General features: G+C 38.8%; 1 protein-coding gene across 5 annotated transcripts in view; it reads left to right on the forward strand.

Annotated features, from left to right (window-relative positions):
• PPP1R9A (protein phosphatase 1 regulatory subunit 9A) overlaps positions 1-26,697 on the forward strand; it is a 131,455-nt gene that overhangs the window by 73,360 nt on the left and 31,398 nt on the right. For all 5 annotated transcript variants that reach the window (XM_064704334.1, XM_064704331.1, XM_064704335.1 and 2 more), the window contains exons 5-7: positions 470-574; positions 14,990-15,125; positions 23,346-23,501. In XM_064704334.1, coding sequence (XP_064560404.1) covers positions 470-574; positions 14,990-15,125; positions 23,346-23,501 — 397 coding nt within the window. The remainder of the gene's footprint in view (positions 1-469; positions 575-14,989; positions 15,126-23,345; positions 23,502-26,697) is intronic.

Raw genomic sequence — 26,697 nt, forward strand, 5'->3', positions numbered from 1 at the left:
ATCTTAAGACAGTATGTCACAATTGGGTCTGATACTCAAGTTCTTTTCTCCACAGATGAGCAGGTTGTTTTAGTTAAATACTACATTTTTTTTCCATTAGCATGAAATGCCAGAGCTATGTCTTATGCTGTTTTTCAAGATTGGCTTAGGAAAGAATGATATAAGCTGTTCAAGTATCTCATTTAATTTAATTCATATGACAAATTCAGGAGTTTGTGTTGCTGTATTTCTGTACAAGGAAAGAGACTGGATAATTAATTGATGATATTAACTGTAATGGTAACTTTGAAGTTGGATTTATGAAATGTCTGTGTGCAAGGAATGATGTGTTTTTCATGTTTACCTTTATCATTTCATGACTGAGCTTTTGTTTAAGGTCAAACTAGAAAGATCTCTCTATGCTAAGTTTTGCTGAAAATTTGCAAGAATTCATACAATTATTTATGCATTTGTGTTTTTTTCCTGAAAGGATCCAAGTGAATGACCAAATTGTGGAAGTTGATGGCATCAGTCTGGTTGGTGTTACACAAAATTTTGCTGCAACTGTTCTTAGAAACACCAAAGAGAAAGTCAGGTGAGTATTTTAGAGGGGAAAAAAGAAATTTAAATTCATACTTAAGATTACTTGGCTTCCTTTACAGGCCTTTCAGTTTGCCCAGGTACAATCAGAGGCTTTTGGCCTCTATGTCTTCTCTCCTTTGATCTCTCCTTTGATTCCGAGAGAGGGATCAAATACAGTATGACAGTTTTGTTTTGGCTTACATTTTTAAAGTATTACAGCCAAAACAAGCTGGAATTGCAGACAGATGATGACTGTGCTCTTGATCACTAATCTAAAAGTTCATGGGCTTCAAGTTTGCATTAGTGGGGATGATGAAGGTCATGGTGTTGGTCAGAGGGAAGCTGCTGCCAGTGATCATTTCCTTGCCCCAGCCATGGGGACACTGACCACGTTCACACTCCAGGGTTGGAGCAGGAGGAGATCAGCACTCTGGTCCCTCAGATGCCACCTCAGCACAGAGGGCAGGAGAGAATTGGATGCAGTAGTGATAACAGCTGCCAAATTAAGGAGAGTAACCAGTGTTAATTAACCGAGCTCCCAGCACCACCTGTGGGTTTCTCTCTGCTCCTATACTGTGGTTCATTGTCCCTGTAAAAGTCCATAAATTAATGAACAGACTCAAAAATGTAAAATATTCTGCAAGTACGCTTCTGAACTTGTGTGGTTGAGTGCAAAACTATAAAATGTCATTAATAAGAGCTTTGTTTCCCTAGAATTGAACTGGTTTGCCATTTAAGACCCTGTGCAGTCACACAGTTTTTCAACAGCTCGGTAATTTCAGTAAAGATTCAACTCTACAAAATAAATCCAAAAATATCTTTGACATATTGTAAAAGCAGCAGCCATTCTGAAGTCACCTTTTGGTTCTCTCTAGGGAGTACAAGTGAATTCTTTAATTAACGAGTTCAGAGCTGACTTCTTTTGAACCATGACTAAACTACGGGTGGTAATATATGCAGACACCCTCAGACGGTGGTGCTCTATGTTGGAATGCACACTTCCACTAAAATTCCACAGCTGATCCTACATGACATTGAGGAATAATGCTGGGATGTGGATTCTGCACAGAATCTTGGGGGTGGTTGACCAATCTTTTATTTGAGAGAGGTTATTTAGGAAAAAAGAGAATATTTGAAACTGTAATTATAGGCGAGTATATTTTTGTGTAACATTTACATTTGAAGCTACACCATTACTGTTTCTGCAAAGACTCACACATGCTGTGAGTGTTCCTACTGACTAAACTATGAAAATGAGTATATACTTTATTAGGTTTTCTACAGTTGGGACCTTCAAACATAAAATCCTTATGACAGAGAATAATGTGTTCCTGTGTTTCAGTACACAGAGCAAAATGTTATGTATATTCTGTGTTTGATGTTCTAGTTCAAAAGGAAAAAGGAAAAAAGAAAGCACTCACATAAAACATACCTATTGTATACATTTAGAATCAGCTCAGTATGTGTAATTATTGCTGCATAAGTTACGGAATAGAATACTTGCTTCCATGGGAAAATAATGGAGGAAGGAAAAATCATAAAGTGATTTTCACACAGAGCTCCCACAGTCTTCTCTCAGGAAATAAATTACAATGAGACTGGTTGCAATCTAGACCCTTGTCACAAAATAGGGAGCTGAAAAAAGTATTTCTTCATTGTTGTTGAGTTCACATTGTTAAGTGTACTGTGCACTGGGATCATTGGCTTCTGACAGGTCTCGTTTGTCAAAGAGATATTTGAGTTTCTTCATTTTTCCTTGTAAGATTAAGATACTGAGTTTTCATGGAAAAAACGACCCAGTATGTTAGTGTCAAAACTAGACCCAAAAAAAAGCATAGAATAATACTCAGTTAATAATACATTTCAAATACTCTATGAGTTACAATATAAAATATTACTAAAATATTAATAATGTATACATAAAGAGCATACCATGTGGTTGGCAGTATCTTACTAATGGGTATTTCTAATCAGAGGAACGAAATGGGTAGAATTTGGTGCAACTTCCTCAATTTTTTTCCATTTTAAACTTCATGGAAAAAAATGCTCAGAAAGACTTCTTTCTGCTTTATGCAAGCCAGCTGAGAAATGCATGATGTTTTTCCTGATTTGTGGTAGGCTGGGAGTGAGACTTGACAAGGTAGCCAAGCCTTGTATGGCACAGGCTCCTGCTTAGCTTCTGGTCCAGTCCTGGATGGTGTTGTTGCTTGATGCTCTACATTGGTTTTAGTTGCACAAAATGAAAAATTGTTCCAGAAAGCAGTTTTTTGGAGAGAGGTATTTCAGTATGCTTGATGTTTTGGCTTCAATACAGGTTTGAACATTTGCTTGTAAAGAAAGTAAGAGCTAATATTGATGAATTTAAATATGAAAGGAAATAAGGTATTTTTAACTTCTTGACTGTTCTTCTTTTGACATGTGGCAAAAGAGCCCTGCCTGCTGCTTGTTTTGTGGTGCGAAGAATTGGTTTCTGACAGATCCTCTTTCCTACTGTGTTAGAGCTAGGATGGAGAATCCCTCATCTCCACCTTCTTTGGCAGACAGTGAAAACCTCTGCACTTGAACAGCTCCAGAACATTAGGGACACCTTGGGAGGGTCTGCTGGGGCAAAATGCCTTTCTTGTCCCCAGCTGTCAGCTCCTGCCTGCTGGCAGTGCAGGGAGCAGAGCAGGGCAGGGAGCAGGGCAGGGAGCAGTGTAGGGAGCAGGGCAGGGAGCAGGGCAGGGAGCAGTGTAGGGCAGGGAGCAGGGCAGGGAGCAGTGCAGGGAGCAGAGCAGTGCAGGGAGCAGGGCACAGAGCAGGGCAGGGAGCAGGGCAGGGAGCAGTGCAGGGAGCAGAGCAGTGCAGGGAGCAGGGCACAGAGCAGGGCAGGGAGCAGGGCAGGGAGCAGGGCAGGGAGCAGAGCAGTGTAGGGAGCAGAGCAGTGCAGGGAGCAGGGCAGGGAGCAGTGCAGGGAGCAGAGCAGTGCAGGGAGCAGGGCAGGGAGCAGAGCAGTGCAGGGAGCAGGGCACGGAGCAGAGCAGTGCAGGGAGCAGAGCAGTGCAGGGAGCAGAGCAGGGAGCAGAGCAGGGAGCAGAGCAGAGCAGGGAGCAGGGCAGGGATCAGAGCAGTGCACGGAGCAGAGCAGTGCAGGGAGCAGAGCAGGGCAGGGAGCAGGGCAGGGAGCAGGGCAGGGAGCAGAGCAGAGCAGGGAGCAGTGCAGGGAGCAGAGCAGTGCAGGGAGCAGAGCAGGGAGCAGTGCAGGGAGCAGAGCAGTGCAGGGAGCAGTATACTCCTGCCCTTGGAGTGCACCATTCCCATGGCAGTGCCATGAATGATCCGTGTCCCTGCAGGAGGCAGGAGCAGGGGCAGAGGTTGCTGCTCCATAAACCCCTCCTGCCTTTTCTGGGGAGGATGTCCCAGCTGACTGCCAGTGTGTAGGCAGTGTACAAGCACACCTCACCTGATCCAAGGCTAGGCAGCTTCACGAATCCTTCCTTCACAGGAGGAATCACGTTCACACTTACTTGCATATCTGCTGTTCAATAGTGTCAGCTTGATGGAGTTTATAGAACTGCTTTAATAGGCATAGTTATCTTTGTGATCATAGCATACAGAATCTGTGCCTTTCTTCTGCCTGGTGTCCTGTACACATAGAGATCTGTGTGCCTTTCACTGGTGTTACTTCACATTTATATCCCTCAGCATTAGGTATCTGAAGTCATTTTGTCCTTAATCTAGTCAAAGTGCATGCTGGTTTTTATAGCAGGGTTTAGTATGTGAGATCAGTGGCAAAGAAAGGACACTCATGAATAGAATGACATTAAAGCCACTTGTTAATTCTTTGCAGTAAATGCAATCAATACCTCTTCAGAGAGCTTGCATAACACCAATACTTCGTGATTTATTTTTCTCCTTTGAGCCTTCTGAACACTTTGAATGATACTGACAGTGGAAGTCGTTGACCTAGAATAGATTTTTGCAATTTTTCTACCAGAAAAAATGTATCCAGACTCTCTGTAGCTGACATAGTAAAGAATTTGTGAAAATGAAGACATGGCTTTTACCTTTTGAACTGTTCTAGGTGAGGCTAAGAGGAGGTGAAGGAAGAGAAAATGTAAAAAGCACATGTGATTATTTTATCCGTTGTTGCAGTATTGGATTATCCAGCAGACTCATCATACCATAATGAAAGATCATTGCCTCAACCAGTTTGACTTCCACAGTGATAATAAATTAAATTATTCTTTCTTATAATGTTTTCTAGAAAGATAATCAGTACCCAGCAGATGTACTCTGGTAGCCTATGAGGCAAAGGCAAGAGATGGAATTCTTTCATAATCCCAGCTGGCAATCAGCTTCTGCTTTTCAGGATGAGAATTAGTGTCCTCGTGACTCTAATCAGGCAAATACAACTATGAATGCTATTTCAATTGATGTAAATATCAAGTCTTCTTTATAATTTTATATAACTGTTTAGTTCACTAATATGTCATGTTAGCGGATTTCAGAATTTAATTATATACAGGAGGGATTTGAAATGTGTGTTGTTTTCAATATTGTTGACTGTTGCCCCTGCTCTAAGATTAAGGCTTCAGAGGGCAGTGCCACACTAATACCACTAATTGTTCTGTGTTTCTTTTGACCCCATTTAGGATGTAATCCATCAGCTTGAAGTTTGCAAGTGGTGCCTGCAGTCATAAAAGATAGGATAAGGAGACAGCTTGACAGTGGGAATCCCATCCTGTCATGGAGTTTCTCCTGTGTTGTTTTTCTTGCAGTCTCCCCTGGACTGCGATGTTGAGTATCAGGCCTGTTCTTTGAGGCTGCTTGGGTGATGTTTAGCCTTTGTGACCACACTTTCTTCCCCTGTTCATCATACTGAAAGGGTTCTGGGAGACCCTACGGTCTCTGCCAGAGAATGCTCACTCAAAGAGCTGTATGCCTCTAGGGAATTTTATTTCTTTTTCCTTGAGCATACTCACAAGAGGAAAAATCTAGTTCTTTCATAGAGAAAACTTTATCCTATTATCATAGTTACTGAATACAAAGATTTGTGCTCACACAGCTCTGGGAAAGGCAGGATCCCAGGAAAGGAGGACATGGTTCTTGGAAGACTTAATGCATTGATAAGAAGAAAGGATCTTGCATGAGAGAATCGTCAAAAATCCCAGTCTTTCATATGCTGCTTGTATACTTTTAGCATTTTTACTTTCCTCTGAAAGGTTTCTTTTAAGGAAGTTGACCAAATTCAATGTTTTACTGGAGAGGCAAATTTTAAATTCTGTGTCCTCCTTCCGTATCCTGTTGTATGAATGTGACTAAACATTTTCCTGGCTTCCCACCCTGTTGCTAGGCACTGAGCGGATGCTCTCATGGTGCCTTCTGAGTCAGTTCTTGATTTTTTTTTAGGGAACCACACAGAGCCTGTGCAAACCTGTTTGGTGGTTTATCATGACTTGTACCACCCTGAAAGTTATTAATTGTTTTAATTCTATACTGCCAATGAGTTTACCTGCTTTTGTTTATTTAAATTCTGCTGAAATGGATCAAAGTCTTTCCATCTTAAATAATTGGTTAGCCAATTTTGCCATGTCTAATTAATCTTCTAGATCATTAAAGAGTATGTTCTAACAGCAGCATTGCAAATATCCAGCCTTCTGGCTTTTCACTATTCACTATTCTCTGTTCTAATAAAGAATAATTTATTGCCATTTTTTGTTTTTTCTTATTTGGAAAGTTTTAATTCAAATCAGGGTTCTGTCTCAACTCCCAGTTAGTTCATAACCTAAATTCTATCTCGTACTAAATTGGAAGTGGAATCTTTCATACAAATTTTCACATTTGTATAGCTCTTATGCAAGGAGCTATTAAAGGGTAAAAAGTAAAAATAATTGGTTGTTCATTAACATCAACTTGAAATGTCATTTATTCCTTCCTCAGCTAATTCCTCACCGCATCTTGAGATGAATTTTTTCAGAAAAATACACCATTTCCTAAAATAGTATTTGCATGCCTGCTGTTAGTTTTGTTTGCCACCACAGCATCTGGAAGGGCAGTTTATCCAGTCAGGTCTTTGCAAGGGCTGAGGCAGTGCAGGGGACAGATGAAATCAGGTCCCAGGCAGCAGCAGTGCCCCAATGGGAATGCTGCTGCTGACAGTAACACTGAGCAGCCTGCCTTTGTTGTGCCTCCCTTGTCCAGGTGATAATCCTCCTCTCCCAGTGTGCATGCCTGTGCAGATTTTCTTTTGCTCCTTCTGACTTTGCCTTCCTGTGCTCTTACCCTGTGAAACAGTTGGGTTCTTAAAAATTTGCAGGCATTCTCCATAGTGCAGATCCACATTGTGGCAGAGGCAGGACTGCTAATTACTGGGTGATGAGACAGGACCCAAAACAAAAGATACACACTCCATGTCTGCTTCAGAGAGCTGGGTTATGTTATCTGTTTTCAGGGGGTTGTGGTTTTGTTCTTCCTTTCCTTGTCTCTTTCTTTGAATCCAAGTGCTGGAGCTGAGGAGATGAAAAAGAGAAGGAAAGAAAATCCCTTTGCTCTGCAGTGCTGATTGCTGAGCTGTGACTTCATGCTGGGCTGTGACTTCATGCTGGGCTGCTTCAGAAGCCATGTGCACTTTCTGCTTCTTTGATAAACCTGATTTATGGATCCTGCAGAAACTAAATGTGTGGTGCTGTGTGCCAAAGTAGTGTAAATTTGTCCTGTTTAATCCACTGTGGTTATACTAAAGATTCCAAATTTTGTTTTCTTTCTGGTTTCTGCAAAGTACTCTTACAAGCACTGGTAATTGTCCTGTAGGACCACCAGAAGTAGCGAGCTGAACATGAAAAGTTACTCCAGAGTCCTCTGACCCCTTAGGATGGGTGAGATAAGACTGCATTCATCACTGCTTAGCTGGTTTATATTCCTTGGCTGTGCCTGAGGAGTAGACAAGCTATGCCTTGGCCTGTTCTTTGTGCTGGGGCCAGCTGGCACCAGCGTGGTTGGGGCTCCTACCCTTAAAGAATTGTACCTTTCTGAGCAGGGGGACATATCTAAAGTGTCCGTTGGAAACATCCAAGCTGACTCCTAGCCTTTGCTAACTCCTGGACTGGGTCTGAGTATTCTTTATCAGAATATTAACTTGGGTCAAGCTGTTTCCAAGACTGTTTCAGTGATGTAAAATACAATTTTAATATGATGACCAGTTACTAGTACTTGGAAGCATTCCCTGGCACTGTGTGATTTACTGGCATAAACATAGCCCCTGTGTCTTTATTTCTTGCTAATTTGAATTTTATGGCAATTTTTAAAAAAATATTTGCGCATTTGGACAGGAAATTATATGTTTGAGTGTGAAATATATAAAGAAATATTCATTTAAATATTTTGTCTGAATTACAAACTATTTTTCTAGGTATTGGAGCATGACTTTTAAAATTAAATATAGCATGAATGAGTAAGGTTTAGTGGGACTAGATTTCATTAGGAGCAGCTTTTCTTTTCTTTTCCTGGAAAAGGAACAACTTGATAGGTTTTGAATTAGTTCATCCTCAACTTGGTTGGGTCTAAACATAACCTCCTAATCCTGCAACTAAAATATCATCATATATGTTTATTTAGCTAATTATTTTACTCCTTTATCCAAGATACTATTTTGTGGAAGCTTGCACACAGTTTTGGTGTACCTTGATTAATGGGATACAACATTGTGACAGCTGGGCAGAAATACCTGCTGTTCATCCTTGCAGGATAACTCCCCAAAATATATGAGTGGTGCTGTAGGAGCATTTAGCTGTGAGGATGGTCTGGCTTGCCTAGAATCTGGATCATCGAATCATCCAGATTAAGGACGTAGTCTGAACTCAGAAGCTTACTGGTGACCTACCTGTATTTTCTTCCTGGATTTCTTCCCTGTGGATGCCACCAAGGATGAGAGTGAGGGAAGACAGATCTCACCTGAAAAAGCAATCTGGTTTTTTTTAGAAACATGGCCTGCTAGCACTTGTACTTTCTGAACAGAGGTGTCTGCATTCAGGTATGTTAAAGCACAGATTTACAGATGTGTTTCTTTGAAGTGGTCATTCCCATAGGAGTTGTGGGGTGCTATAGCAAATGCTGATTAAATCATCACCCTGTATTCAAGGAAACCTGTTAAGCAAGGATTTTGTTGGAATACTGTCAGGCTGTCTGGAAAGAGATGGAATTGATTCTTAATGTGCACTCTCAGAAGAACAGAGCAATGTAAGGACCAGAACCTGGAGAGGTGCCAAAACATTAAATCCCTTGGCTAATTTTGAAGTACTCATGAGTAAAGCTAATGTGTCAGTGAGGCCCTAGACTAGAATTGATTTCTAGAGGAATAATTAATTTAAGTGCACTGATATTATTGTGTGGGTTTTTTACATGACTGCCTAATTGTCTGACTCAATATCCATTTAGTGTTGATAGTAGCATAGTTTATCAGGGGTTTCTATCCAAGATGCTCTGGAGAGTCTGCTGAGGCTTTTCTGGTGCTTAATCTGTGATTTTGCTACTGATCCACCTGTACCACTGATACCACTGTTTGCCCAGAAAGCAAACCACATCCTGGACCAGCACCAAAAGAGGAATGGCCATCAGGGTGAGGGAGGTGATTCTGCCTCTCTTCTCTGCCGTGTGAGACCCCACTGCAGTGCTGCATCCAGCTCTGGGTTCCCCAGCACAAGAAAGATGTGAACTTGCTGCTGTGGGTCCAGAGGAGGCCACAGAGAGGATGAGAGGGCTGGAGCACCTTTTCTGGAGAGAGTTTGGGAGTGCTGGAATTGTTCAGCGAGGAGAAGCTAAGACTCAAAGGAGAATTTATAGTACCTTCCAGCAATGAAAGGGGGTTTATATGAAAGAAGTAGAGTGACTTTTTACACAGATAGTGATGGGACAAGGGGGAATGGTTTTAAACTAAAAGACGAGAAATTTGTCTTAGAGATTAGAAAGTTCTTTAGTCATGGGGTAGGGAGGCACTGGAACAGGTTCCTCAGAAAATTTGTGGATGCCTCATCCCTGGAACTGTTCAAGGCCAGACTGAGTGGGGCCCTGAGCAACCTGATTTAGTGAAAGATGTCCCTGCTCATGGCATTGTACCTTCTAACCAAGAGTGGTAAGTTGAGGTCCTTCTGTCTGTTTTTAAATTCAGGATACTTCATCCTGGATCTGGGGACAAGGATAGAGGCTACAGAACTTCTGCACAGCAGTTCATCTTACTGGCAACTCAATCTCCAGGGTCCTTGGAGGCTCTTCCCAAATTCTGCTTATCTGTGCTGGCTCCATGAGCCAGCATCCTGCACTAGATATTACACAGATTGCCCTCTTAGATGTTTCTTATTTGACCTTGAATAACTGCAGTCATCGCCACTTTCATTCACTGATGGTGATCACTTCACTGTGTTACTAAGGGTGCTGATTTCCAGGCAGAGTTCTTCTCTTGTTTGCATTGGTATTTTGGATCACTTATCAGTTATCTCCAGGCAAATCTTTTTTATTTCCCTCTACCAGTCCTCTTGATTCCAGCCTAGTAGCTTTAAAGATTGCTGTGCACATCTCTGATGCAGGGGTGGGCTGAGTGGATTCTGATGCAGGGCTGGGCTGGGTGGATAAGTTTGCACATGAGGTAGATAGGGTAACAAAGGGCTGCAATCACAGGATCTTCAACAGCCTGCAGGAATGGGCTGACAGAAACCTTATGAGGCAAGAGCTGACGAGAGTGGCATCTGGAGCAGCATCCCTTGCAACACTGTGAGCTAGAGAGCAGATGTGCAGGCAGCATCCTGGGAAGAGGTGGAAAGAACATCTTCAGAAAGAAAAGAATGGAATGTCAGGTGCCTTATTGTTGTCCCGGCTGCCTTCCATGAGGCAGAATGGATGAATCCAGATTCTTCGTACTCTTGGTACAAAGGGACAAAATGACAGGCAATGGAGAGAAGCTGCAGCAAGGGTAATTCTGACCAAGGCCATGGCAAAGTTGGCCTTCTTTTCAAATCAGGGGCTTAAGTAGTACTGGTTTCCTTCCAACTGAAATTATTCAGAGTGTTTACGAGTTTCACATCATTTCATATCAAGAGGTGTAATGGAAGCTCATAGCTTGTGAATTCCTTATGTGTAGTCAGTTCTGTATTTGAGAGTGCTGTTTGGGAGAGGTTGATCTTGTTCATGGTAACCACACAAATTTCAGCTTCTGCTGCTGTGACTAAATAAAACTGCATTCTTAACAGGGTTCACGTCCCTTTTAGCACTTCAGATTAATTATGTGGCTGTTAACCTAATGGAAGCAGCCAGAGTAGGTAATTGAAGACATCTTGAAATAAATGAGATAAATGGTAGCTGAAGCAGCTTCAGAGTTTAAAGCTCAGAGGAAAACCATTTCAAAAATTATAGAATGGTTTGAGTTAGAAGGAACCTTAAAGTTTATTTAGTTCCAACCTCTCTGCTGTTGTCAGGGATACCTTCCACTAGAGTAGGTTGCTCAAAGCCCCATCCATACTGGCCTTGAAGAGTTCCAGGAATGAAGCATGACTGTAAAACTCCCTGAATGAATTTTACTGTACATTTTTTTACATTTGTACATTTACTGTACCAAACTGTATTTTAGGAAAGGTTAGAAGATTTTGAATACTTTTACAGCAAACCCCCCCATTCTTTCTTAGAATGTGTTTGCTGTATTCTTGATTTTTGTTGGATTTAAGGAAACCATGCTAATGTATTTTTAACTGAGCACATAATTCCTGAAGTATTTTCAGGAGAAATCATTAACTCATTTCACTAAAAGTGTATACTGCAGAACTTGAGTTTCACATCACAGATTTGATGCCTTCACATTTTTCTTAGTATCAGTTATTTTCAAAGTGGAAATGTTTTAAAATTAATTTTTATAATAGTGTTTCTGGTTTCCATAGTTGATAAAAAAATCAATAAGTTATTTCAAGAAGCACAGGTCTGCAGATCCTCTTTTATTAAAAGCTGGACATACGCAGAAAGCTATGTATCAGGTGTGCTGTAAAATATTTAAATCATGGATTTCAATGCTTTCAATTTCAGTGAAATGCTTTTCTTAACCACCACTACTGTAATTAATTTTCAATTTCTCAAGACACATAATTCTTTTGGATAACTCTAAAATCCATTATGGAGTCAAATATTAATTATATTTCTAGCTCCATCCCTGTTCATTTTAACCACAACCACAAAGAATATTTCACGGCTGGTAATTCAGCTAAATTGCATGTAACTTCTGAGTATCAAGGGCAGTTCATGCCCTGCCTCTCTCCTTCTCCTTCCTTCTTTTTTGCAGACTTCAGAAAAAATCAGTAATGACCTAAAATTTAGTACAGTGATGGCTGTATCATAGATTTGCTGGGGTTAATTTTGCATTTGCTGGCTTTAATAATCTAGGGGAATGGAATATTATTGTGATGTGGTTTAAAGGCTGTGAAATGCTCATTTGTCTCATATCTAAAAACATGACCAGCTTCTCAAATATGTTATTGCTGACAGAATGTATAGTTTTTTCTTATAATACTTCTAGCCTTTGAGATTAAGTAATGAAGTCTGAAGTGCATGTGATTGATTTTGTTGAGCCAAAGTAATTTGAAATATACAATTAGCTACTTTGTTGAAGTGTGTGTATTATGGTTCAGTGATGGATTTTTTGGTCAGTGAATCACAGCCTTATGCCTCTTTCTCATATTTAAACACTTCAGATTATGATATTTCTTGTATTTAAAGCTATTCTGTGAATAAATATCTAATTAATGCTTAGAGTTTTAATAACTGCCCCTGCTTTATGGTTTTCTAAGTTACTTTTATTCAGCTCTCTTTAATTTATAATTTATGATTTATCCCAATTACCAGTTAAATATAATTATATGCATGGTATTCTTAAGATTATGGAATGTAAAATGGCAAAAAGTTTGGTTTCATTTGTAAAAGCTGTAATTGCTAGGAACATAGTATCCCATTTTACAAATTTACAATTCTTTGTCTAGAAGTGAAATCAATGGTAGATTGAGCAATTCTAAATTGAGCAATTCTAAAAACTTTTTTTCAGACATTATGGATATGCCTCACTCTAAAGCAATAAATTTTCATAAGATAGAGCATTGCTAGTATAATTCTGTTTTGAAAAATATTTGCTTTAAACTATGTCATTGCTTGGAGACTTTTTTCATATGTCACTGAACAGGTTCAAGTATCATGGAGAAATTTCATATTTAAATGTGATTCAAGCCTTGAAATTCCCATCTCTGTGTACTGTGTCTTTGGCATGTGAAAAAAAAAAAGATTCAGTTAATAAGACTTCATATTTTTACATCTTACCTAATTTTGTTTGTCTGTATGAAAATATTACTGCATTACAGTCTAATGTGCCTAAAACCATTTCTAAAATACCAAGATTTACCAGAGTTTGGATGCATTATATGTTGTCGATTCTAAGTTTTCAGTGTAAAAGGTGATTGTATTGAAGTGTTTTGAGTCTTATATTTTCCATGGAAGGTAAATTACCAGGCAGAAGGCCAGAGGGAATCCAATATTTTCATCACTTTGTGTGGTTTCATAACTTTACACATTGAGGGTCTCCTTCACATGTTTACAAATGTGGTGCTCTCTCTACTATGTGTAAGTAATATACTCATGCATAATTTTGCTTAAAATGTTTTTTTTTAAATAGAATTCTTTTTTCCATATTTGATTTTAATTTGTTTCACATCAGAGAAGACAAACAAGTAGCAGATACGGGTTAAATCCTTTTTAACTTCCTTTCGTAATTTCCAAAGTTCATTGTTCTTCCCAGTTGAGTCTGAAAACATGACTGGTTTAGTCTTCGTAATACTTGGCTCTAAAATCAAAATTTAGAGGAAACAGGATCTGTGTGTGAGTCAGTATGCAGAACAGATGAAGTGTAGGGGCCATGAAGAACAATTCTTTTTCTTTCAGCCCAAGGTCTTTATCATCACTGAGAACTAATGTCGTATTTTGTAATAGTGGGGTATGAGTGCCAGACTGTGATCTAGTTTGATCAGGATGAAAATGCTGATGTTATTGCCTTGATTATCTTCTAGTTTCTGCAGTATTTGCTGCTGATGTTTTTAAGCTAAGACACTTGCAAATTATTTTCAGAGCACCTTGTGCCATTATTTCAAATAGAGTTACTAATTTTCACCTTTCTTAGCTTTTTTGCAGTAAGTAGTAGCTTGGATATTTTGATGATGTGGAAATAATCTCCAAATTGCAGTCCTTTCTTCATTTAATCTGAAAATTTATTAGTCATAGGAAGTAGACCCAGGGTCATCCAATGTTGGGAAGTTGGCTTACACATGGATGACAAATCCCAAAGGATTTTAACAGTGATAGGCAGTACAAATGAAAAGAGTTTTCATACATGAGATATAATGCACATTTCTGCCCTCATTCAAATAATAAATTAAATTCATCATTTGAGCCAAATGTTGTGGGAACAAATAATTTACTATATCCAGCATCTCGATGTCACTTTATTGTGCTTGTCAGCTCTACATAATACTTCTTTCATCTATAATTACCTAATTATCTTTTTAGCCTTCTAAGAAAATAATTCTTCAGCTTGACATCTTTAAATTGTGCTTTTGTTCAGTAATTCACAGTGTGTTGGTACTGTGTAATGGGTGTTTATGATTAGTTCTGGAGATAAAAACATACCTAAATATGGTTATGCCACTGTGCTGGAAAAAAAAAAGAAAAGGGGTTACAATCCTAACAAATTCTGAGTTCTAGTTGCTGAAAGCAAGACTGAGAAGCATTCTTGTAAGTCTCAACCAAGAAAGAGGCACTTCCCTTGTGTTTTGTAAGCCAAGGAAGTGTGCACCCAGTGCTCAGCAGTAGCTAACAGTGGAGAAAACGTTCCTTAGCAACAGAAGTTCATGAAATAAAAGACAGAATTAAATGCAGCTTAAAATTAAGGAAATCGTGTCTGTCAGATTTTAAAATGTGGAAATAGATTCTGTTTTCTAAATTGGAGGAAGACAAATATAAAAGCTCAGAAATGGAAGAGAACTTCTAAGTCATAGTGGGGAGGAGTTACTCTCATGCCTGTTCCTTTCACTATAAGCTGCCCTAAGTGTGCCTGTGCTCTAACTGTGCACCCATGACAGCGTGGTCTTCTGGAAAATTCATGGCTCTGAAGGGAATGGAAGTGATTATACTTTAATGAAACTTGGAGTAGTGGCTTGTCATGGTCCCTTCTGTTTTGCCCCTCCTGTCATTGTCTGATCACTCCTGCTCCTGCACACAGTGCCCTTGTGACAAATCTCATCCACAGAACACATTTGGAACAGTCAAAACTGTGCATCTTGGGAGAAAAAGACTACCCTCTATACTAGAAATGGCTAAAACCCTGGAACTTCACTAAATAGTAGGAGTAATATTTTTTCACTGTTGTTTTGTGTAGGTTTGTAATTGGACGAGAAAAGCCAGGACAAGTGAGTGAGGTTGCGCAGCTGATCAGCCAAACTCTCGAGCAAGAACGCCGCCAGAGAGAGCTGCTGGAGCAGCATTATGCACAGTATGATGCAGATGATGATGAGGTAACAGACTGTCCAGTCTTTCACTCTTTGGTGTTTTTTCATGTTCTCTTTTCTATTCTTAATTCCTTCTTTTTACTTACCAATCAGAGGTCAACTTTTGTACCTTTCCATTACTTTTGCTGATGATTTTAGTGGTCCAGAAGAGCAAATATCAAGTTGGTTGATGCTTCTGGAAGCATTCCTCTTCCTTGAAAGCCTATATCTTTCAGAAATAAGGGAGTAAAGCTTGTTTGGTTGTGCACTGAAACATTGAAGTTCTGTGAAAATGTTTAAATTTTGTGAAACCTGGTAAAAGTTGCCCTCTAACTTTTAGAGGGGTTGACGGTGTTGGGCTTTTTTCCTAGAAGAATGGATATTCTTTTTAAGTCTGAATGTTTTCTGAAATTCTAGGTAAGACCCCTCCTTCCGCACACTGTGATTTTGTTTCTGTGTGAACAGATATTCCTCAGGATAGAGAATTGTCTACCTTGTCTGAAGTGCATATTCATACTTACAATTAGTGCCAATACAAAAGTTTCAAAAGTAACAACTCTGTGCAGTAAAATTTCCATAATTTCTTTCCATTGTCATAAAATTCTTAGTATGCCTAAATACCAAGATACTTGGAAAGATTACTTTGAGAGCATTTTCAGAGACTACTGCTGTCTCTGTTGCTCCCTAAATAAGCTGCTGGGTTTTGTAACAAACTGCTTCCTTATAGCTCAAGCATACTGTCATCATTTCACATCATCTTGAGTAATGTTATTTGTAATGCTGGACTCCATGTATTAGTGTGTTTTCATCCTGGGCCGGGTGTTTTTTGGGGCTTTTTTTTGTGTAAGAGAACAGTAGATAAGGGGAGATGGAGAATTCTTGATATGCATTCAATTCAGGTTAGTTTTTGTTTTTAGAAAAAAATTACTCTTGACATAAAATCAGGATATACTCAGATTTTGAAACATGCTATTAAAATAGCAATATGTCAGAACAATCAGAAGTACTAAGTAAAAATCCTGTCCAGCCCTAGTAAGGCTTTCACTTACTATAATTTCCACTGATATTAAGAATAAAAAGATTTCTATATACCTTAGAATTAATCCTGTCACGGGGACATATGTAGCTCATGTAAATTAAGAGCTGTGCGTACATGCATATGTATGCATGCCTGTGGGAGAACATAAATGATAGAAAAATCCATATCCTCTCTGTTCCCTCCTCAAACTACAGAAACATGCAAGTCTCCTTCTCTTTAGTCTAGAATTAAATTCAAGAGAAGTTTCTTGAAGGAACTCTCTTACAATCTCTTCAAAAACAAAATGGAACAACTAGGCTTTGGGAAAAGAGACTTCTACAACTCATCACAGTGTGCTGTAGATGTCAGGGTTTGAAGACTTTCAGTACCATTTTATGGAGAACACAGTCTGATTGCGTTCATGGAAGCAAGAGAGGGGTGTCCTGAATGCCTGATGATCAAATCTGTCTAATTGTGTACGTGCATGTAGAGGGGTGTGTGGCTGACCGGTGTGATTGATGCATTGCACCTTTTATCTGTGGGACACATCCGCCTGCAAAAAACCTCAAATGTTTGTGTTTCTTACCTTCATGCACCACACAGGTGGTGTTACTCAAGATTTGGCAATAAGGAAAATGTTGTTAAACCCCTGTTGATCAATACTGATCCTGGTAGTACCTCAGCCTTCAGTAGGGGTTGTTGAAGGTGCTGATGGTGACACTGTCACACTGATGGCCATGCAAGTGTTTCCCAGTACAGGACTGAAAGAGAACAGGAATGAGTAGGTATGAGTAGGTATCAGGTACTTTTTGTGATGCGTCTTGTCCTTGCAATTTGGTGGTTACAATCTCTTAGGTCCTGTCCACTGCATAAATTTTACACAAAAGATACTAAATTCACAAAGTGTTTTCTGCTGATAGAAACAGTGTTTTCTGTTTTCTTTTTCTTCAGATCATAAAGAGAAAATAAAATTGGGCAAGTTTTTCCCAGATTTTTCCATTATTAAGAGAGTTAAAGGTATCTTTTCTGATTCTAGCATTACACTGAGGATGGTAACCATCTCTGTGACTGTGACATGAATTTTTGGCAATGGCCTTTGGAGTGCAGAAGAGAGTTTTGTGTTGCATATGAGGAAAGGAGGAAGAAAGGAAAAGACATCTACCAGGGGAGATCCAGATGATCTCATCAGTTATCTCTTTTGTAAGGAGAAGGAATTAGGCCTGGGAACAAATTCAGTGCTTAAAAACTACGTTAGTATCATTGAAGTTCATACCCATTTCCTACTTGATGCCATGTATATATTTGGGACATGGGTAGTAGGACATTCAGAATAAAGACTGAGGTTTAGTTACTAAGGTAGGCAGTGTAGCATGTTCCCTTTGTTAATTTAGAGACTGACCAGAAATGGATTTTTCTGAATACCTGCAGTAATCTGAATATTACTATTTTTTAGCCTCCCGACTATCCTATCCAGGTCTACTCACATAGCTTGCACCATTCCCAGACAACTGGCATGATGTAAACTGTGATCTAATGCACATTAACCACAGTTCAAAGGTATTTTTGGTCACCAGAAGCACTTCTGCTCCATTTACTGTCAAATATGAGCATTACTTCTTTGAGCATACCTTGCTCTGTGTGGACAAGTCTGGGTGGGTTTATGTTGCTGCCAGACACCACTACCAGCCCTGCATTCTTTGGCTCTGGTAAGCAGAGCACCTTTTGGGCAAGACAATCTCATTTTGCACTGGCTGAATGAATATCTACAGGTGTACAAAAACCACTGCTACCCTTTTGAGTCTTTTTCATCAGAGGGAATAGTGATTCTGACTGCTTGGAGTTCAGGAGTATTTGGATTGCCAGCGTGAGGAGTTTGGCATTGAGACAGCACAGAATTACACAGGTTGCTCAGTCTCAGAGCTGTCAAGCCATCCTGCTCATTTTCCTGCACTGTTTAAGATATGTTACCATGGATCTCCAGGTACAGAGCTGCATAAATAAACAAGGAAATGATCTTGAGACTGCCAAATTCTGAGGCTCCGAGACTACTACAAGGACAGCAATAACATTTTAAGTTTTCCAGAGCAGGAAGTCAGTGATCTTGTTTGAGTCCTGCAGTCATGGCACATGACTTGTGTTTGTTAGAGGTGGTTAAACCACAGGAAGAGAATGTTTGCCAGGCGTGTGCAAGGTCTGATGTTTTATCTTGCTGTGTCACCAGCTGGCTGGATTTCCTCTGTTTTGGAGCTTCTGAAAGTCTTCATTGCCCAAGGAGCCTGTGGGTATTTTAGAAGGATCCAAGTTATTTTAAAAAGTAGTATTCTGAGACAGTTTTGGTTTCTGCCAGCTAGTGGGCAGTGGACTTGAGTTGGATACTAAATTTAGAGATGCAGTGTTAGCCTACTGCCTTCTCATTCCATTGCCTTGCAGGAATGTTGCCTGACAGCTATTTATTGAGAAACATTTACACTAATACATAGTGTTTCTAAAATACATATAATCTACTGTGTAAATAATACTTAAAATTCATAATTTACTATATAAATGCCCTGCATCCCTGCATTTCAGAATCTGCTGTTACCATGGGCTGCAGGTCCCACGGGTTGCAGGATGCTTTCAGATGCTCCTTCATTTAATTTTTTGCATGGAAACATAAAGCCCTTGTGCAGAACTGATGAACATGAAAAGAAAATGGATGTTCACAGTGGAGTCCATGCAAGGACCAGCAGGATAAGTGTGCATCAGCTCACAATTTGTTGTTAAGCTCCCACAAGCCAAGCACTTGAGCCAGTAGTATCAGCTATTTCTCAAGTGTTACATACAATAGGCAGCCCTGGCATTTCCTAGTGAGTCTGTGCTAATCCCAGTAAAGCTGGGAGAGTATGTTGCCTCTAGATAGCCTGCTGCACAGTTTGCCCATCACCACTTTGTCTAGCTTCCTAAAATCCTACATCCTTTTAATTTGTAGCATCCTGTCAGAAAATCAAACTTGAAGGCTTTGAAGTAGGCACTGTCTTCGTATTTCCTACTTAGTGTGCTAAGCATGACCTGAATCGGTATCCTTGACTGAAACCTTTTGGATTCCTCGTGTTAACACAGTGTTCTGTGCATATGAGTCAAATTCTGACATTTCTTGGAATTGTGATTTGGACTTGGTATTATCTTCTTCATGTTCTACAGCAAATGACAAAAGTCAGATAAAGCAGATGACCTGTTCCCCAGAAGGCTGCATGGGGTGATGCAAAATGTGAAATGAATAATAGGTTACAGGATTCTGTTCACTCTGTGGCCGCTGACAAGTAGTTTAATGCAAGTCATGTTCTATAATATCACTAATAGTCAAACTAATATTTTGTTCATTTTAAATTCTCATTCATTAGGACATGCTGAGAGCAAAGCAACATTTAAAACCATTGAAGAAAATCTTGACACATGCAAAAAAAATAGCAGTGCACTTGAATGTCTTAACACCCAAAAAGTACATTTTTTTAACCAAATCTCTCAGAGAGTACATTTTTTCCAACATCATTAATATGATGCATTCCTGTAAAAGCAATGATTAATACTATGCCATTATGTTTATCTTCACTCTTTTGAAAAAATTAAATATAAGCCATCAAAGAAAAAATCAGATGAAGAGTTGGGCTTGAGTTATTTTTATAGTTCCTCAAATGGTGTTCCCTGATTGTGGGAGAGTTTCAGCAGGAACAAAAGATGTAGCTTGATGCAGCCTTTGTTATGGTGATTTGGGGAAGGTCTGTCTGCATTATCCTGGCTGGTGCTGGAGCTCCTTCTTTATGGCTGGGAGTGTTAGGCACACTTCAGAAATTTACTGTTAAGGCAGTTAAACAATGCAGGTAACACATTTTCCCTTTAGAAGTGGAAAATTGCAGCTCAGGTTGATAATTTCATGCTATTAGCTGTGATTGCATATGGCAAAATGGAATGGCTAATACAAGAAGCTATTGCTTTGGATGGGACGAGCTTAGCCCTAAGTGCCACTCAAGTGAAAAACAGGGCTTTTACATGGATGAGTTCTGCTCACCAACACAGAATGAAGGGTCTAAGATTTTCCTTTTAGAGCATGTAAGTTTTCTTTGGCTATGGAGTTTAAAATATTACTGCTGTTGCTGGATAAGGAAACAAAATGTGTTGCAGGGACCTCAGGGAGTTACAATGACAACTCTTACCTCACAGAGTTGTTATTTGAAGTAAGAAAACTTTTTTCTATGCCTTGCTGCTCCTTATAAAATAGTGAATTTCACATTCTAGCTAACTGGCACAGTGTGTGAACAGCTACTGTCTCATTGTTTCTTGTGCAACAAAAGTCAGCAGAGAGAATTCTTCCAGGGAAAGTATGTTTCATGTAGTTTATGATGTATATTTCCTCAATGTACACATTGATTCTTTTGAACCTGTAATTTGTTTTTCATGTGACTGTAAGATGAAATCCCTTTATTTTGATGACAAAAGCTAAAGCCTCATTTATTTCTGTGTTTTGTAATGTGTTTTTTGTCGTCCTGGTGTCTTGTTTACTTGAGCTGTGTTTTGCTTTGACAGCTACTTTTTTCATTAAATGAAGCAAAAATGACTGTGCTCATTGACACTCACTATGTACAATTTGAAGCAAGATTTTCCTTTGTAGCTGCCTGATGTTCCTCTTCAAACACTCTGGCTCCTGAGGCCAGTAGAATATTGTCTGCTCTTGAATTTTTCCCCAATAATTTACTCCTTCATGTGTGTTCATTTTTCTTTTTGTATTCAGTACTTCTTCTTAGCTTAAGTCTTTGGAGAAATCAGCTTTAACTAAATTCATCTGTTTTATTCCTTTGCCAAAATTGGTAAATGTAATTGGGATTTTGTATTAATGTATTTCTCTAAAATGCACATGTAGCTGAGCCAGGTCTGTTTTGTTTTACATAAGCAGGGCATGAATTTACTGGTTAATGATCCTGTTCCTGCCTCCTCTTTGCATGCTTCAGAGATTTCCTTGCCACTGCTGATGGACCCACCAGGATTTTGTTTAATGCAGAAATTACAGTTGTGAATTACCTTATTTGTTTCAGGGATAATGACTGCAAAATGGAAAGTACATGGACTGTTAGTATTTTGTCCCCACAAAATTTAATTTCTCTGAAATCTCAGTGTGATTTTGAGAGTTAGTCTTTCTGCTTGTGGTTGTCCTGAGGCTGTGTGAAGGTGGCATTACATTACCTGAAAAAGTCAGGAGAGTCAGCAGCCAAATTTTCAGTTTAGACAGCTACTGCACATAGCCAGGGACAATAAAATACAAACTAAATAATAAAGAAGTTACTACAGATGTAATGTGACAGAAGGGTTTTTGTGTATGTGCATAAGATCTAGACATACAGAATGACAATTTCAGGTGTTGTTTTCTTTAGCTATAGTATTTACATGCCTGAAAACTCCTGTGAGATGGACTATGTACTCTTTACTTCTCTTAAATAAGGAAAGAAGAAGCAAACCCAGCTGTTAGCTTTTTTTAATAGAAGACTATTGAGATTTTTAGGCATATATGCTCAGTAGGCATGAAGTATATAAAACAAATGGTTACTGTTTATTTCATTGGAGAATATGTTACTATTTATAGTGGCAGCAATAAGTCACCAAAAAAGTTCCTTGCTTTACAGTGACTGTTTTAAAGTATGGATGTGCATCTTGCTGACTTACTTTCTTTTTAGTAGTTCTTTCAACATCATAAAATTTTACTAAACTATTTTATACTTTCTCTGTGTTTTGGCTTTGTTTTTTTAAAAAAGTGGTTAAAAAAAAAGAGGAATGTAGGTTTTTCATGGCCTTTAAAGATTCCTTTTAACTCAAACCATTCTATGATTCTGTGTGCTGTCTGTATGTCCTGTCCACCTGGAGTCAACATCTTGCATGCACCACTTTTTAGCTTAGAGAGTTTCACATAAGCCTAAACAACAGCTGAGAAACTGAATTAAGGTAGGAAGCTGAGGTTTGAACTGTTGTTCAAACATCTGAGTTCTTACCTCTTGTTTTGAAAAGTCCTTTTGCCAGAAAATTACACTAATAGATAATTTTAGCACTATGGGGAATGTACTTCTGATAATAGTATTATGCTTCTTCATCTCAAGAACTGGAAGCTCATGAAGAAAAACTTTGAATAGTTTGGTCAAAACTTTAGTGGTGTTACTGTAGAAACATGAAAAAGACTGCTCTGGTCTCCCCGCCCTTCCTTTTCCATGTATTTATTTAGTCCCAAGCCTTGTAAATCCAGATGTGGTCCTGAGGGAAGTGTTTGCTGTATTATGTGTTTGCCCAGTCATGTGCAAGCCAGCAGGCTGTTTGTGATCCACGCTCTCTGCACTTCCAGAGGGAGCCCTGCAGGAGCAAGGTGGTGCCATCCACCTTGGGGATGGGGAGAGATGAGCACAGATCTGTGTGCAAAAAGACTGAGTAGGCAGCTTGGGGCTCAATATTTCGAGCTTTTTCTTTTCAATATTGTTGTTTTATTTTGTTTGGTTTTGAGATACTGCAGCATATGATTTTTCAAAATTCTATTTTGTCAGCAAATTATTTGCACCTCGTGGTTTACCTACACAATAAACACCCACATTTTTTATTCCAAACTAGTTCAAAGCAGCTCTTTATTCAGGGTGAAAATAGAGTAAACTCTGGCTTGAGACTCTGAACTTGTCTCTGACACTTGGTTTCTTTTTCCTACTGTTGTCTTTCTGCGTGGGTGTGACTTTTCTATCATTAATTTGTTTATAAAGAACAAACCAATGAGTTTTCAAATTCAACAAGGAATATCACTGGAGAATTACTTCATCCAGATGACTTTACTAACAACTAATCAAGATCCTGTTGGTTGTATTCTGGTTTTTTTTTTTTCTGTTTGGAAAAGATTCATTGTTAAATCTGAAATAAATTTGGAGAGTTCTTTCAATGGAAAAGAGGTCTCACTTGGAAAAGGATAAAACTATCAAAATACAGAGCCAGTAATGCTTGAGAACTGAGTTATTAGTGCTTAAGACACTGTGTTCTCTCATCATGTATTGAAATACTGCTGTGGAGTTAAATTTTGTCTGGTAGAATTCACCAGTACTGGGGTTACAGCTAAAGACAAAGAAAACCTTTTTTGTATGCAGAATGCTGTGATTGCACAGTATCTTAGTTACTTTTTGAATAGTCTCTGCATAATAAGAGGATAACTGGAATTTCTTAAATGCTATAAAATTAAGACAGGGGAATATGCCACAGATGAAGAAGATGAAGACATGGGACCTGTCCTTCCAGGAGGTGACATGGCCATTGAAGTGTTCGACCTCCCTGAAAATGATGACATGTTCTCCCCCAGTGATGTGGACACCAGCAAACTTGCTCACAAATTCAAAGAAGTAAGTTATACATCAGAACATACTCCTGAAATACATCACTGAACCAGATTTTTAGTTGTCTCAGTGCTTGGGTTTTTTCTCTTGAAAACTGGAGTGGTTTTTAGCTTTTGTGTGTTTAGTACTTTGAAATGACTCAAAAATTTCTGCTTGAAAGAAATAGAACTGACCTTTGGAGATATTTTGGCATCAACTTTCAGGTGACTGTTGTATTGATGAGGGCAGTTTATAAATTAACTTTTCAATACAGAAGTTACTCTGCCTCAGCATTTAGTTTGATCACATAGACACAGTGCAAGTTCATTCATCACTAGCAGGGTGCTGGGGTTTGGGGTTGGCTTTTTTTGGCTTGGTTTGCTTTGTTTTGCTTTGGTCTTTTAAGATTCCAGTAAAAGGTGGTTGGGAAAACCAAACAACAAATATTAAATTTCAGTGAAGAGAGACATGTGAAACTCATCCTATGCCATTCCACAGTAACTCATCCATGCACAGCCGGATGTGTTTGGCCATGTGTTTAGAAAGATGCTCTGTTGGGGAAGCAGCCATACTTCAAGAGGGTATTTTACCAAAGTTTTACCCAAACTATGCCAAGTTTATGGTTAGGGAGTAGAGCATCCACCTGTACTAACTGTGGTGTTCATTGAGGTCATTGAATCAATATAATTTGACATACCAAAGTATGAAGGGACATTTCTGCTGTATTTTAGGCTGTGTGCTTTTGATTTGGCTTTTTTTTAGGCTTTCCTGAATTCTCATGCAAATAAAGACATGAAACAATGGATATACCTGAGCTTACAGTAATGGGCTGAGTGATGGCAGTAAAGAATTTTTTTTTTTTAACACAGGAAGATGGGAGGGTTGAAAGTAGCCAGAACCTCATAGGAGATTTAAGCAGCAGAACCTGGGCCCAAACATGAGTATTAAAATACCAAGACTCCTTTTTTATCCTTCTCCTCTTATCCTCTTGCCTTCACTCAAACCAGATATTTAATTTTGTATAAATACATTGTTACTACCCTCTAGTGAGAGTCATGTGTGGAAAGTGATCAGTCAATGAGCAGCCAGTCTTTCCCTTTTCCTGCTGATAGCCCTCTCAGCCATTAGGTGCCTACTGTTATTCATTGATGGCTCCTGAAATTTTTTTATATTACTTAAATTATTATTTTCTCACTCCATATTTTGAGTTTTATGCTCTTACACGAATTAGCAGAACGTTTTATTTCATTTTCTAATACTTTGCATCATACATAGAATACAGTATCAAAGTGGTGGGAAGATGCTACCATTCTCCGTGTGCCAATGAGTTTTCCAAGGCTGTGCAAAACACAGATGCAGTGATGGTAAAGAAACTCACCTTTGAATAAAGTACCTTTAAATGTGTGCTTGAATAGAGTTTGCATAAACTCAGGCTATTGCCATACTGGAGCTTGTCCAGAGTGATTTGAAGTTATTTGCAGACCTGTCTTCTATAATGGCCTTAAAATGCTGTTTTAGAGCCCAGATGAAGGTACTTTGGGATCCTTGAGTGTGAGTGTAGATGAGAGCCTGAGAAGAAAACATGAAATGCTCCTGCCCCAGAGTGGGCTCTCTCAGCAGCCCACGCAGCAGTGCTGTTCTGAGCACACCACTTTTGTTTACGGGTTGTCTTTAAGAGCACACAGCTGCGTTCTGTTGGCTGATGCTGAGTGAGTACATGTATTTTTCTTGGTATTTGCCCTGAATTCTTTCAACACTGGAGGACTTGTTCATGATCACAGTGCACAAGCCCACACAGTGTTTTCTGGAATTGTATTTAAAGAATAACTGTTCTTTCTTGTTCTTACTCCAGAGATTAATGAAAGTATTAAGCAAATGGGTAGGACATAATCTTTAAGCATAATAGTTTGACCTAATTAGTTGAATTCAGTCTTTGCAACAAGAATCATGTTCCCATACTCTGAGAGCACTCTTATTTAAAATGCCTTGCTTTTGGAATGAAAGTCAGAAGAGAGATGGGCATTCCTGGGTGAATCACGGTAGTTTTGAAAGTCTTGTTTTCCTGGCTGTAAAGCAGGAAAAATAAAACTGATTTTTCTTAACTGCTTTGAGAGGGAAAAAACTAGAAACTTTATTTTAGCTGTGATGATTGAAGAGAGACAAGATCTGTGGGGAGAAGGGACATTTATGTAAGAATTCATTATTCCATATTTTAATGAAATATATGAAGAATGGATGATCATTATATGCAAAAATATATAAAGATTGCGTAAAAATTGTCATGGTGATTATTAGATTCTAGTGCATACTTTCCTTCCCAGTGTACTGGTATTTTAACATTTGCTAGACTTTAATCTCCTTCTAACTTTTGCAGTCTTGATGAATTCAATCCATTTTCTCTCTAAAAGTTACCTTTTATAACAAGTTTTATTGTTTTGTAGAAAATTAATCGGCTTTTCAAGACATACTTGAATGGGGAATGTGCCAAAAATTACTCAAAATGTCTTTGTTAAAGTGAAGCCTTCATAATTTTATATTGACTTAAAAGCCAAAACAAAAATTCAAAATAGTATCTGCCAAGAATTTGTCTGGCATTAAATAGGACATGGAATAAAGATTTCTGGTCCCCTGTTAGTAAACTTGCTTAAAAATTTTTAGCTGTGGAGTCCAGATTTTCTTGCCAAATAGTTGACCTTGCTTGTTTTTTAGTCTAACCTATAAATGTGTTAGCATTTCTCATCTATTCTATAACCAAAATTAGTTCTTTTTTTAAAAAAAATCAGATATCAAGCTACACATTTTTCTGTTAAGCAGAAAAGTGTCTTTTTTCTTCTGCCTCAGTGGGATCTGCTGTACCATGTACTGATTCAATGATCTGACTGGGTACTCAGTCTTCATTTTTTTAACTTAATAACAGAGAGCACAAAAATAACTGTTAAAAACCATCTGTACCTGAGCAGATTGTCATTTATGCAACAATTTGGAGTTTATTTGTATGTAATAATAAGCTCTTTAAGTTCTCTGTATGGAATTGTGGGGTTTCAGAAGAGATGGGAGTAGACTGTCAGCAGGTAGCCTAAGGCTTTGAGTCTTGGCTTTTTGATGCCCTTATTAGGTCTGAAAAGGGGAAAAATCTAGCTCATCCATTGTTCCCCTGATTTTATCTCATCCCAGGACAGTGTAGCAGAACTAAGCAAAGGTTAGGCATTCTATAAACACCATG

The sequence above is a fragment of the Zonotrichia leucophrys genome, chromosome 2, assembly GCF_028769735.1.
Source record: "Zonotrichia leucophrys gambelii isolate GWCS_2022_RI chromosome 2, RI_Zleu_2.0, whole genome shotgun sequence".
Taxonomy (NCBI): Eukaryota; Metazoa; Chordata; class Aves; order Passeriformes; family Passerellidae; genus Zonotrichia; species Zonotrichia leucophrys.